The sequence below is a fragment of the Pithys albifrons genome, chromosome 4 (assembly GCF_047495875.1).
Source record: "Pithys albifrons albifrons isolate INPA30051 chromosome 4, PitAlb_v1, whole genome shotgun sequence".
Lineage (NCBI taxonomy): Eukaryota > Metazoa > Chordata > Aves > Passeriformes > Thamnophilidae > Pithys > Pithys albifrons.
This window is the reverse complement of record NC_092461.1, coordinates 73,378,963-73,393,890: the sequence shown is the minus strand read 5'-3', so window position 1 is coordinate 73,393,890 and position 14,928 is coordinate 73,378,963. Positions and strand designations below refer to the sequence as shown.

Sequence of the window (14,928 nt, the reverse complement as noted above, 5' to 3'; positions counted from 1 at the left end):
GCCAGGCCAGGCTCTGGCTCTCAAACAATGGAATCCTTCTGAGCAGGTCCTCAGGGAAAAACTACTGCCTGCTTCTGTTATCAGTACTGAAGACTATCACAACAGGATTCAGAGCACTTGAAGCCATGCTGACAAGCATTTTTTAACTGTTTGGTAAATGCCAGTCTCTCCCATTTGACACCAAGCCCCTCTCATGGCAGTGCTGACCTTGCTGCCATGCCCATCCATGGGGCTGGCTGGCACTGCCTCAGTGGGGCTGTTAAACAAAGGGACCTTGATGGATGGAGGGGTTTACGACTGCTTATTCCTCTTGGCACGCTATTTCTTGCAAATACCTTTCATGTGATATTTGTAATATTGTAGGCAGAACCATTTGCCCTTGGGACATAGGATATTTGGGTATTTCCCCACCGAGATGGAGGATGGATGGCAATTCCAGCAGCTGTGCACGGTCACACAGGGGTATGTCAAGGAAAGGAGAACACAATGGCACACAAGCCACCAGTATTTTTTGTTCCAGTGCCTGCTTCAACCTGAGCTGCAGCTAACGCCTTGAGGCAAATCAGGACACCAAGATCTGAAGAGACATCTGCCTGGAGATGCTTGCTCCTCACTGAGCAGCACCAGCTATCCACAGCAGCCACATACCCAGGACCAGACCAGGCAGTGGGCACGCAGCAAGATCAGTGCCACCAGCAGGGCAGGGGGAAATGCTGTATTAGTACTTGCCATTAATACTTACCGATTAAGGAAACCCAAAAATCAGTGCATATTGCCTTTTATACAGTTGAGAGACAAAGCACAGACCAAGTTACAACAAAGCTTAAATCCAAAATAATTACATTTTGTCACAATTGCTTCCACACAGCCCAAGCTACCGAGGAAGTGAGCTGCCAGTGCCTGAGGACAGACATGATTCGCTCCACAGCTCTCTTCAATCCCAGCGCAAAAACTTCCACATGTTTGAAACACGGAGCAAGTAAATCTTTTAATGCTCTCTGAAAAGCAATCAGCTCACCAAACGCATCATTCAGCAGCCTCTAATATAAAATAATTAAACCATGAAAAGCTGCTGCAGTAATCTTACTTAAAAATCCTAAATTCCTTTACATTTTGAGGATCTGATGGCATTGACTCCCAGTCAGATACATAGAGGCAGGGCAGAGACCACAGGAGCTTCTCACAGATCAGCTGAACAAACCTCTTCCACTTGAGCAGAAGCAGCTTAACTTTATGAAGACTTGTTGTTGCAGCAAAACTATCCAAGAGATACAGCTAAATCCAAATTCATTTCCAGTCAAATTATATTTTGATGCAGGTCACTAGAAGCTAATCTTTCATCTCTGTTTTTCATACATGAAAACAAAAAAGAATTTCAGATTAAGCAGCATTTATCATATTAAATAGAATTAAACCAAATGGAAAATTGCATAAAGAAACTCAGTTAAAACAATCAAATTAAAAAGCCCTTTACCTGTGTGAATGAAATCTTTGATTTTCTCAGAAGAGAAGAAAACCTTATTATTAAGCAAACTTAAAAGGCAGCCTGGATTACCCTTTTCCCATTTCCCTCCACTTGAACTGTCGGTCTGTCTTCACAAGCAGATTTTACTTCCTGTCTGTCAGGCAAGTTCACTTGCTTGTTCTCACATGCTAGAAAATCTTGTTTTCAGCATTGTAGAAGCACTTAGGCTGTATAGTAAACAGCAGAAAAGTAGCAGATGACTTTTGTTCATGAACTTTTTGTTAGTTACATGAATATATACACAGACACACAGGTGCATACACACATCTGCATTCAGTTATGTAGCACAGCTTCAGCAAAAACTCAAGCTAACTGGAAGCTACCCTGCATTTAACAACTTGTTATTGATGCTCTGACTTTTAAAGTGTTCCCATCTGAAAGCGTTTATGGCAAGTATTAAAACTGTAGAAATAGCAAAGCTTTCTAGAAGACACCTATTTCAAATTATCTCACAAATACTTCAGTATAATTGAAGGAAGTATAATTCTAAGTCTTACATTACATCAATTAAAAATGTATTTATGATATTGGCTTATGGCAAAATTGAGAGAAATAAGCCATTGCTGTTATGGAGAACAGCTCTCTGGAAAGAAGTTTTCTGATACAGAACACAAGCCTAAGAGACTCAATATTGCCTTGGATCAAATTTTTGCTGATGAACATTATCTTAGTTTCTCAGCTGGAATTCCTCTGGCTTTTAAAAATCCTATTTCGTTTCAAGGCAAATTTTGTCTGAGAAATAAATGCAGAAACCTGTGCAATAAAGTTGGTTTCACACAGAACTTGAGAAATGCTGAGATTTGGGGTCCAAGACAACATTTTCCTTGTTCTTTGGTATTTAGGCACTTATCCTTTAGATCCACAAGAATTAGTCAGTGCAAATTGCATCCACTGACAACTGGGAGGGGGGTTTTAACCCAGTCAGAAAAAAGCATCCCCTAATTCAAAGTGTTCTACACATTATTGCTTGACTTTGAAGCTCTGTGAGTACCAACAAGAAGTTGTAACACTTCAGAAAAGCATGCAAGAACAGAAATACCAGAGGCAGAGTCACATATGGTTTACAAGCACAACATACTGATACTTTTTTAGTGGTGGCACTGGGATCTTTGAATGCATCTGTTTCTATAACCTAGATTTTTGCTTAGATCTTCTGATTATAATCCAACATGAGGCACAGGTAAAAATTTGCATTTACTTTCAAACTCATTAGTGAAGACAGTCACTTTGAATATATACAAAATACCACTACTGTCTCTGAAAGTCCCTGAGATGTAAATCATTGAAGATGGGGAAAGCAGTCACAAGAAATGTCCTGGTGTTTCCTGTTCCCATTCCCTTGCCATGCCCTTTGCTCGGGGCTGCTGCAAGGGAGGTGGTACCAGGCTGCAACCGTGGGCTGAGCCACTGTGGCTCAGCTTTCGCCTGCTCTTTTCCTGTGTGTTGGTCCTTTGTGTTTGGAGATGAAAGGTGCAGTGTGACAGAGAGGCCTCTTCTCTCTCCTTTAGAAATTGCCTTCTCATCTCTGCTTTTGCACAGTTCAAACAAAAGACTTTGAAAAAGATTTCAAAGCTGCATCTTGTATATGGAAATTCATGGCTTCGGGCAGGTTCATGATCAACCCTGAGATTTCAGGCTTAAGATTAAGAACCTGCAGCCTAAATATAAGTCCTTTTACTTGTGCTTTGCCCTTCTCTGTTCTTCCTTTTTAAAGCCATCAATATAAATAAGACAATATAAATTTTCATGTATTGTCTGCATAGTTTTACTCTAAGTAGACATTTCAATTTACTTGCAAAAACACTGGGTTAAGGAACTACAAACTGAAGTCATTTGGATAAGTTGCAAAAATCAGACTCCAGCTGCCTGCTAGCCAATCTAAGTGATGGTAAACTTGGAAAACTGAACTCCATACAACTAGGCAGTAGCTGAAGGTGCCTCAGAGTGGGGAAAAAACCAACCACTTTCAGGGCAGTAGTAGCAGAAATACCAGGCCATACACTGGGCTCGGGGATGGATTCATTTCACATGTTGTTATGGGTTCACCTAGGTGGGCCTAGATTTGGGCTCTGAAGTCTGGACTAGGCAGAAGCTGTCAGTTGACTTGAGCTGGGCTGAGCTAACAGCTGACCTCTTCTAGCCAGTAACTTTGTATTCCATACCACATTATGACATCATCTCCAGGGAAGTAGGAACCAGTGTGGGAGTGGTTAAGGCAATCACTTCTCAGCCCTCCTCTTGGGAGGACGCACGATGCTGTCCCAGGGGGGATGGAGAGGACCAGGCCCACCACTGGCTCACAGGGTATCTCAGGAAAGTAAAATGTGTTGTTCGGGGTCTCTCCTTTCTGCTTGGGTTTGTCTCCCTGGGGAATAAGCTTCTTCTTAAGTAATGTGTAGTTAAGACAGTAGAATTTGTGAGTTTGTTAAGAAGTTGAGGTGGGGAACTTGTTGTTGTAGACTTGTGTGAGTGTATATTTGTACTCTCTTCTAATTGTCTCTTTCTTTCTGTAAAAAATATATGTAGATTTAGTATAAATGCAGTTTGAAGTGTTTTTTTTCTTTCCCCTCTCTTTTCCTCCCTTTCCCTGGTGTTAGGAGGGAGGCTTTTCTCTCTGTGCTTGGGGGGGTTGGCAGTTGCTTATCTCAAACCAAGACACATGTGAAGAATCAGGGAAGAAGAATGAAAGAAACTTCATTGGCCACAAGTTTTGTGGTCCTCAAAATAGTTCTCTGAACTCACTGAACAACAGCAGTGGGGTAAACATTTGTTACCTGCTTTTATATGTGGATATCACCGTACCTGATTCCTTCAGGCACTGCAGAAACCAAAATCATGTTTATCTGAGGTGGAAGCTCAGAGGTTAAAGATCTAAGAACAACAGGGGTGCAGACACCAGGAGTAGGACAGAAGAGGATGGGCTGCTTTGCCTGGACATGGCAGTAGGGCTCTACCTGGGACCAGAGGCAGCCACCCACACCTGCCACCGCACCATCACCCATGGGAAGGGCACCCAAGCAGCCTCTGGAGACAAAAAAATAAGTAAACAAGGGTAACAAAAAGAAAGAATATGTTGGATTGGGTTTATAGGTCAACCTGAGAAACCTGCATTAGTACTGTTTGTTTCTTTTTTAATTTGTATGTAGTTTATCCTTGGCCTGCCACACTCCTGTTGGAGGCTGTTTACAAGTCTTAGTTTTTAGCATTGCACAAGGAGGTCAGACTGAATTCTATAAAATAAAAATGAACATTGGAAAATCTGTGAAATGACACTTCATTTTTCAGTAAATCAGCTGTAGCAGAGTAAAATCAGAAAAAGGAACAATATGTGCCCTTAGATATTTTTTTTTTTAATCAGGAAGGAAGGGTTGTTGGAAACCTTACTGTACAGGTAAGAGAAAACTTTATATATCACTGCCTAGCTCAAAAAAAAATGTTTCAGAAATCATTAATAAGGCAAGAGTAACTGCAGATATATGTGGGGCAGCTGCAGACAGAGTGCTATGCCCATGTCTACTGTAGTTTCACTGATTTGTTAGTAAAAGGAGAAATTTCAGAGCCATGAAAATGAAACAGCTCTCCTGTTAAAACAGGATGAGAGTTGTGGTTGCTTAGCCTGGAGAAGAGCAAGTTCTGGGTGACTTTAGTGCAGCCTTTTAATATATAAAAGGAAATACACACAAGAAAGGTAGAAAGAGGCATTTTATCAGGGTCTGTAGTTAGAGGACAAGGGGCAGTCGTTTGAAACTGAAAGAGGGTGGATTAAGCTTGGACATAAGGAAGAAATTTCTTATGATGGGCGTGGTGGGACACCGGAACAGGGTACCCAGAGAAGTTGTGGGTACCTCATCTCTTTAAGCATTCAAGGCCAGATTGGATGGGGCTTTGAGCAATCTGGTCTAGGTAGAAGGCAGGAGCCTGGATGAAATGATCTTTAAAGGTCCATTCCAACCCAAATGATTCTGTTTTTTTATCAAATACTAATCCCGTGCCATTTATCAGTCTTTTTCAGGCATAAACTCACTCATACTCTTCAGGAGGAAACTGGAGGGCCAGTTACCAGGATGACCTATGCTTCATTCATCATCAGCAAGGGTTGCAATCTAGGACTAGCATTTAGGATAGTTTCTAGCTGTCATATATTTCCCCCACTTGCAGAGCTGCAGTTAAATAAGACAGGCAAGATGTATGCAGTTCTTCAGGGATCTGTCAGACCTTCAGCCAGGTCTTACATAGTTGACCTATTAGCATTTCCTCCTGCTTTCTGTTTGCACTAATCCACTGAAAACCCAGCCCTGGAGACCTGCCTCACTGACCCCCATATTCATTAAGAATAATTGTTGGTACTGCATAATGGAATAGCATCAGCACAATTAAAACAGCTCCTTCTCATCACAGAGCTTTTACAAGGTTGGCAGAGAGTCCTAATGAGATCCCTGAGCCCATCTATCACCCTCTGCAGTCCCTACAGCTGGTTTCATCTTTTGCAGCTGTGTGCCAGTCTGACACTGTGTGGCACATATCAGTACTACAGCAGCCGCTGCCACATGGTCAGAGGACACGTCCCTCCGCTTCGCTGCCAGATCCTCAGACTTGGCACCAAAATGATAGTGTCTCCTTCATCCCTATTTTCTTCCCTTTTATTCTTCTTCCTCCTACCACAGACTCCCTGCAAGGAATGGTTTTCATTTAATCCAAGTGTGTTTGGCAAGAAATTCCTTTTGTCCTGCCCAGGAGTCAAGGGCATTTTGAGGTCTTGTTGAGCAATAAAGATTTGAGTTGTATTTCTATGCCCCCATTGTGACAGTCTGGTTACCCATCTTGAGCTTTCCACCTTTGGAACCTGATGGAGAGAATGGTAAGAAGACACCTCCTTCTCAAAGCCACTCTTCATATCAGCTCTTCATTGTGCCAACTGAAAATGAATACAAATAATTTATCCTGGCAAAGGAGAAATACTGGGTCCAGGCGACGGAATAAAAATATAAATACTATCAGCTTTTAACAAAATTGGATTTTCACCGAGCACGACAATCACAGGGAAGAGAAGAGAAAATACACAGAATACAACTAATAGTGAGTTTTTGTGGAGCTGCCATTCCAACACTGCCCATACAGGCAGAGGTAGTGGTTAGCAAGCAATGCCAAGGGAATCCTTAAAAATCACAGTGCCATGGAAGGCAGATGGTCCAGCAGCACTGAGGGCCTGAGCAAAATCACTGAAGGCAACTGCCCAAGCAGGTCAGATTTTCTGTTCATTCTGCAATTGCAAATCCCATCACCTGCTCACAACACAGAGAAAAGGGAGAACACGAGAGGTTTGCCCAGGTCTGCAGCTTTGAGTCACTCTGGTGGACAGGAGAAAGTGGTTACATATGACATGTGCATCTGGTGACAGAGAGTGTTTATACCTGGGCAACAGAGCGTGGTGTGGAGTGCCCTGAGCTAGTGATGACCTGAGCTGGCACAGGCTGCTGCAACTAAGGACCAGTGACACGAGACCGGATGTCAGGATTTCTCAGTACCCTGAATCCCGTAGCAACTCAAGGACAGGAGACTCAGTGAGAGGGAGAACAAGGTGTACTCACACCTAACAAATCTAGGAGAGCTCTAAATAGCGACTGTATCACACCAAGAGGAGCAGCATGTCCAAGAGCATCAAGCTTGCACTTTCCAAAGAGAAGAGTTGTGTTTTCAGGTCCCTCCCCTGCCTCTATTCTTTATTATCCATATTTATATGTAGCCATGGTGACCAGTCAGACAGGAGATTTATGTTAGGCTTGGTGACTACTAGAATATATATATATAATATGTATATATATATATATATATATATATATATAATATACATGCCTGCTTCAGGACAGCACTTTCCAGATAGGGAGATGGACACAGTTTGATATGGCCTATAGCCCTTCACTTCCCCTTCATGCAGTGAAAGCTATCCTGTATATACTGTACATCTTTTTGCTCAGGCTGGAACCAACTGATTGGAGCATTCAAAATATTAAATATTTTCTTTCCCCTTTTAGGAGAATGCAGCAGAGATGTGCCCTAGACAGACCTGATCATGGTGAATGAGATTTTCCTTAACTCGTCAAAACAATTTTGCTTCTCTCTGCCCCTTCCCTCCTCCCACCCCCAGACCTCCACAAGGCACTTCCTGTCTCCACACACACTTCTTCCCTCTCCTGGATGTGAGGGTTGGAGGCAACTAAACCCCATCTGTCTCAAACCTAACAGCAACCACTGTGTCAGACTCTGCCCTGTTTTATGTCTCATAAACATGTATTAATGAGTCTTCCCATAAAACCCTCCACAACTACCGTTGTGCAGTAGTAAACCTTCCTTTGGCCCAGCATCAGCGAACAAAGCTTCAGCCAAGGGAATTTGGCATAACAGCAACTTATCTGCATAACATGTGCGTGGTTGTGGAGCTGACATTTCCCTCCTTTTCCAGTATCGAAGGAAATGGGAACAGGCAACCTGCAACCTATAGCACGTTTTGTCTCTAATTTTCTCCCCACCCAATAAATGCTTCAGAGACTTCCTCTGCAAAGCCAGGAGTATCTGTGCATGGTCTTGCACTTAAAAGCATATCCAAGTTATAATTGAATACTTTTCTCCAGAACAAAGATAATGTGGCTTGGGAAAACAATGTTTTAGGTGAATGTCTGGTAGAGACAGGCAAGCTGTCTGGCAACAAATTCTTTGGGGAAACACAGCTCAGTACTCTTGCTGAAGGGGATCAAGTGAAATTACAAGACAGAGAAAAGTAATGTGCCTTGAGAGGTTAAATGGAAAAGCCTGATTGCTCCTCTCAATTATCCCAACCTTACTTCGTGAATTCACTGCCTAAAAAGTGCTTGTTTCCAAATTATATTGAGATGAGCAAGAGGATAAGTCAGTGAAATTACTAAATGAAAACCAACCCTTTTATATAATTCATGCAACCCAGCTGATTTAGTACAACAGATTCTGTACACATTTGAAATATCATGAAAATAGTGTCTTTAATATACAGTTTATACACTTACAATATGTGGTTTAAATTTGTTCATATACATTACAGGGATATTTATTTGCACCTGGTTTAAATAATAATCTGCCTTCAGCCTTTTACACAAAAGCCCAAAACAGCACAGAATTCCACCAAAACCATGCTTCGTTTTATAATGGAAATGTACTAAGCCAAAGTTTTGGGGCTTTCTCTTTTTTTTCCCAAAGTGGGACATATCCAAAGTGAATCTAAAGAGCTAAGAACTAACATATTTTAATACAATTCAGAAGATTGTCCAAGTGAAGATAATCACTCTGCAAATTTTCACACTGTAAATTTGGTTCTTACGCACAAAAATGGTAAAATCTGAACAACTCCCCATGACTATTAGGAGTTTAAGACATAAGAAAACAAAGAGTCATTTATTGCTAGGTCTCAACAAGGGGCCTGCATTTCCCCATTGCCCTGACATCTCTAATACAGCGAATAAAAAGGACAATCCCTCATGCTGATTAAGATTTCATCAGTAACTTCTGACTTGTATATGGGAATGCTGCAGCTTCAGAGCGTCAGAAAGAGGAGACAGGAGAACTGGGCTAAGCCATAGTCCTCTCACACAGGGCTGGTGTTCAGCTTTTACAAAGCACAGAGTACCACCTGCCTGGCTGCAGGCAGGACTCTGCTGACCTGTGCTGTGGGCAGGCACCACACTGAGAAGGACACAGGTAGCTGGTGCCAGCGCAATTTACTTAGTGGGAGGAAATCAAGGAGTTCATTCAAGAAGGGAACATGAGAAAACACTTCAATTATTTATAGACAGGTTTGAAACATGGTGCCTTTTGAGACAGCTTCACTATTTATGCTGTTTCCCTTGGAGCTGTTGTTGTGGAATGAAGTCCATTAAAGTGGCAAGTAAAACTGTTATATTAGAAAAACCCCTGTGTAATACAGTTACTTCAAACAATTGCTTCTAGCAGCAAAGAACACTTCAAAATACACTGTCCTTCTAATTTTGGATGGACCAAATGTTTTCTGTCTAAGTTTCTAGCCATAGGCAATTTTTACAATATGGCAAGAATAAGAACACAAATACACACTTTGAGTTGCTTTCAATATAGCTTTGGTTAGCCAGGCAGGCAGCAATACAAAGAATCTTAATCCAGGCACAATGAGCATTTAAAGGAAACCAGCATTTCCCCTCAAGTTCCCTCTCCATCCTTCCCCTGCTCAATTGTGTGTCCACCTCCAGAAAAGCCTCCATGCCAGAATGCAGCTTTCACTGCCGAAGGCAGCATCAGTCCTTGTGCCTCCCCCAGGACTCTTGCATAGAAAGGACGTGTTCCCTGGTGCAGGACAAAGAGATGGCTCCATACAGAATGACAAGCCAGATTTTTTGCTACCAACACCCCTGGACAAACAAAAACCCCAGGGATAATACACAGCTCAGACACCAATAAACAAATAAGCACCAAAGGCCTTACATTTATTTAATCTGAGAAGAGAAATCCAAGGTTAGGAGTGGCCTATTATAGTAGACTGACCCCAAAAACTGTGAGATTTTAGGACCACTCTGGCACAATGTGTGGTGCCTGAATTCAATGGCTACATCTCTGTTAGTAGACAAAATGGGGCAGAGCTTGCTTTTAGACTCCAAGGACAATCAACACAATTCCCATAAACATGATTACCCTCGAAAACCAGACTGGTTTTTCCCCACTGCTGACCTCCAGCTGTGCCTGAGAGTTGCCACAGCCCAACAACTATCGAGAAGTGCTCCCTTCCATAAGCCAGGACTGAAAGGCCAAGCTACCGTACTCCAGTTTGCTCATCACACTACTGATTTCTCCAGAGCACATACTTCAGTCCAGCTTGGGCGTCACAGTAGGTACCTCGACAATGCAACCACACAATTCACAGAACACAGATATTAGGAACATCTAAATCCCAAAAAATGGCTTGGAAAATTAAGGTGATGAATGGCTAAGGGCAAAACAAAAGGTTAAATGCTAACACATTATGCATAAAAATAAGTAAGCAGTGCCAAGCCAAAACAAGACAACTGGAAGGACATCAATAGCAAGTTTGCAGTTAGAGGTCCTAGCTGGACTTTTGCACACAGGCTCTGCTTCTGCAAACAGTGCACATTTCTGGGCCTTTCAGTGGGCATATTTCAGCATATATGAAGTCCATACAGCACAGTCATGAATGCAAATTCCATCAGGCTGTTTGCAAGAGTAACCACTCCAAGCAGGTAGGCAGAGATAACAATATAGGTGTCCATCCATAGTCAACCACACTATTTTCTCAGGGATGTTACTATCCTGGGGAGAGTTTGCAGCATTCAATGTTAATATTACAAAGATTGCAATCTTTTTATTTTTCCTCTTTGAGATATTTTAGTTTTTTCACATGGAATGAACAAGTCAAGCAAAATAATGAAAACTACCTGACATTTAAGATTTGGCCCTTTCAAATTTGAACACACATTTGACACCGTGGGGGTTAAAAGGCAATTCATTTCAACTTGCATGTGTCTACCAACAAGCATACACATCTGAACAGTATTTCAATTGGATTTCATCTTATTTGCAGCTAGAATATTTTAGGATGTTAATTAAAAAGCATCCAGAGAAAGGTATTGATCTGTTGCTAAAAGTCAATGTATTACAAAAAAGAGTAGGATTATGAACTCTTGGGGTTTTTCTATTGGGATATTTGTTGGCTTTCTAGTACCCACAACAATTAGGCTTTGCTCCCTGGTTGGGAACTGGGGTTTGCATTACTGCAAGACAAATAATGCATCTTGACTTTGGCACAAAGACATGATATGAAATTTGACTGAGCAACAGAAAACTATTTGCAAATAAATTCTTTTTCATGAGTCAGTATGTTTGAGAAAACAGGCAAACCCAGACTCCTAATTTTGTCCCTGCTCTGTGTTTTCTCCTGATGCTCCCACTATGTACCCCACAAAGAAGAGATTTTTTTTGTACCTCAAAAAGATAAGAAAGGCAGGTGATGGCGTCCACCTTGCCAGGGCTCTGCTCAGCAGCAAGTAAAGGCAAAGTTGCTCTAGCATCCCTGGCTCTGACCACATGAAGATCCTGGACATGCACTTGTTGAGGAGGGACACCACAAACTGTTTCCTGAGGACCTCCAGAAATCTTTGAATCCAGTATACAAAGGAAAGGGATACCAGTGTTATTCAGACATAATTCAGAGAGCTCTGCCCACAACAAGAAATCTGCAAAGGACTATCAAGAGCTAATCCTACTTCTAGCTGCCTGAGCAATTAAATTGAGAGATCTCCAGGGGCAGACTAATGCCCCCTTACCACCTCTGTGCTCCCTTTAAACTGCTACTTCTGTGTGACGTCTATTGCAGTGAGCTTGTCATCTGGGCAACTGAATCAGCCCATCTTTCAATGCTACAGTCCCTCCCACTCTGATATCCACATCCTCCTGAGCCCACTGCAAACAAGACAGGTGAACTGAAAACATCACAAGCATTTCCCATGGCGTGGCCCAAAACCTCCCTTAGCCCATTCTCCAGCCATGCTCTGCTGCTGATCCCTCCCACCTCACTAATGCTTTAGTTCCAAGCCATGCTGAAGGAGCACTATCACCTTCCCACACAGATCCGATGGCGGATCAGTGCATTTTCACACAATTGTAACAGCAGCAGAGGAAACACAGGAGGTTGTTACCTTTCACCACAGCAGGGCTACTGCAAGGGATGTGCTAGCAGGCTGCTGCTGCAGGCAGATCTCCTGAGAAATGATCTGTGCACTGCACTGCCTTTCCCATGAGAAAGCTGCACGACCAGAAGTCATGCTATTTACTCCAGTCATCTGACTACAAAAGCAACTTTTGAAATCTACAGGTCATAAACTTTTAATTGGCCAGGGAAGAGTGGCTCAATAGAAAATCCCCTTTCTCCCTTCCCTCTGGGCAATGAGCTGACTCTTGTTTTAAAAACATTTAACTCTTTTTGCTCAAAGGAACACGGAAAATGCATCCACATTACAGACAGTCAGAAAGATACTGTTAATAAAAATAATGCTGCAAGAATAGTGTTTTAGTGGCACTTCACAGCAGTTCTTAACATTTTCAGATGTAGTGTCAAAAACAATGTTTTTGTATATCTGAACATGCTTTTTTAACAGAAATGGAAGAAAGTCACAGCATGTGGCCAAATATTATTTGAACAGCAGAATCCTGTAAGAAATACATTTTTTGCAGTTGACACAAAATTGTAAACTGTATTGGTGTGTGTATTTCAGCATCAAATTGTTCAGTAATAAATACGATTAAGCCTTAACAGACTAACAGACTATGGAGTAAAAGTTCCCTCAGTGTCCAGTTTTTAGCAGCTGTTGAATGTTCAGGGATGCACAAGGCACACCACTGCAGATTCTCTACCTTTATTATTGACATAGAAAAAAAAATCCATCCACCACTCAAAAATGTTTATCTGCATAGTAAGAATTTGTCTACTACTATTTACAGGAAGAAATTTTAGTGCAAAAAACAGGAAGTGATGCATTAGCTGAAGTGCATCAAGCACACCTTGACAGTTCCACTAATAACCAGTCAGCATCACATCTTGGGCCGCCAGCCATTAATGAACTGTAGTATTTTCTTAACCTGCAATTTGCTTAGTTTGAAGTCTTCTGATAGGATTTCTTCTGTAAGCTGAACCAGTAAATTGCCATCAATCTTCTCTGTAACAAAAAATGATATGACATCTTCTGACAGACCAATAAACCTCAAAGATTTAGACACTTCCTCTATCGAGAGTCCAGAAAGGTCCGTGGGTGGCTGCCAGGGAGAGCCATCCCCACAGGATCTTGGTGCTAACTGGAGGTGGAGGGGAGATGAGAAGGGGTAAGACACAGAAAATGTATCCTGCATGCCCTTTTTAATGAGATACTGATCTTCCAAGAGGTCTGGAGAGCCAGTTTTTGACTCCTCCTCTGCACCATCTATTTTAAGTGGCAATGGACTCATGTCTGTAACCGCTTTGTCTTCACTTGACTTCGGCGCCCGAGGAGGTAAGGCAGGACACGAATGGCTCTGCTTTGTGTTGCTGCCTCCCAGAGTCTTCTCATCAGTGCAGTCTAGAGAGTAACTTGCTGACTTTGGACAACTAGAGATGGTGTTTGTGAACTCTGCTGGGGTCAGTGGGGAGTACCCCGCTGGGAGATCACACCCATTGAAGTCAAAAGTCAAAGGTGCTGGACAGTTTCTCTTTGGCGTACCTGGAGTCTTCTGTCTGGGGTAACTGTAGCTCCTGCTTGGATCCAGCAGGAAATCACTCCTATTCAGGCCTTCAGCAGTACCAGAAAAATGGTTTGGCCAAGATAACCTGGAAGGCAGAGCTTCAGCTGAGGAGCTTCCCAAAGGCATCATGCCCTCTGGTTCTTTGGATTCAGTTTTCATCATGTTACAAGGGTAGCAGGAAACAGGTGTGCTCTCAGTTGAGTTGGTGCTGTCGCTCTCTGTGACATTACTTAAGGAACAAAGCAGAAAGGATGTTGTTACTATGAAAAAATGTAGCATTTGAATAAACTCATAAATCATCTGACAGAGTCAGAGGGTGACTGTCACAAGAAAAGAATCTTCTTTCCTCTGGCAGCACTTTTTAGATTTGAATTAACACATTGGAAGAATTAATGTATTAACAGTTCTTTTACCCCTTCTACAAGCCTGACAAGATGCTGATATACCCAAAAGCCTCATGTCTCGTTTTTTTCAGGCTTGTAAAAATGTAGATGTCTCAATTCAGTTCTGTGTCATCTCATAAATACTCAGTTTTACACTGCTGAATTCCTGAGGGATACCACCATGGATAAGAAACAGCTTCACATACACTAGAAGATGTTCTAATCCAATATTTTCTATTTTTATACCACAGATGTGTCATGATATGCAAAAGCTGGTATCAAAGCAAGTCACCATTGGACTAGACCATGTGCACCAGGGCACAGACACAAACTTAATGCTTACTGCCAAAGGAAGAGTTTTACCTGGAAGGGTAGGCAGACTTAGCTGGATGTGTTGAAGTATCAGGCTTTAGGCTTATCCCACAGTAACTTGTTTGTGTGTCCATATCTTTAAAAAACTTTGAAAAGAAATATCTGCTCTTCAAAGGCACCTAAAGAAAGCTACCCTGATCTACTAAGCTCAGCTTGTCTGAGGGAACTGATGGTTTATATATCCAGGTGTTCCCATGAGACAGAGATGCCAACAAAAGCATACAATCCGTTATCAAAAGCAAATGTTTGTTGCTTTCATGCCACTTTAAAAACAAAGTCTGAAAGATTGTGTTGATCTTTGGGATTTTGGCCAGATGAACCAGAATACTGGCTTATAAAATCCTTACTCAACACAACAGATGGAAG

The 14,928-nt window shown here is 42.0% G+C and overlaps 1 protein-coding gene across 10 annotated transcripts in view; it reads right to left on the bottom strand.

Moving 5' to 3' along the window:
* GAREM1 (GRB2 associated regulator of MAPK1 subtype 1) overlaps positions 1–14,928 on the bottom strand; it is a 121,572-nt gene that overhangs the window by 5,547 nt on the left and 101,097 nt on the right. For 5 of the 10 annotated variants that reach the window (XR_011697746.1, XR_011697745.1, XR_011697747.1 and 2 more), the window contains exon 6: positions 11,519–14,036. Coding sequence is in view for 3 of the 10 variants with exons in the window: in XM_071554601.1 (XP_071410702.1) it covers positions 13,124–14,036 (913 nt within the window). In the remaining 7 variants the exon portion in view is untranslated. Of the gene's footprint in view, positions 1–8,474; positions 14,037–14,928 lie in introns of those variants that run through there. The other 5 variants (XM_071554602.1, XM_071554603.1, XR_011697750.1 and 2 more) reach the window with 4 other exon arrangements.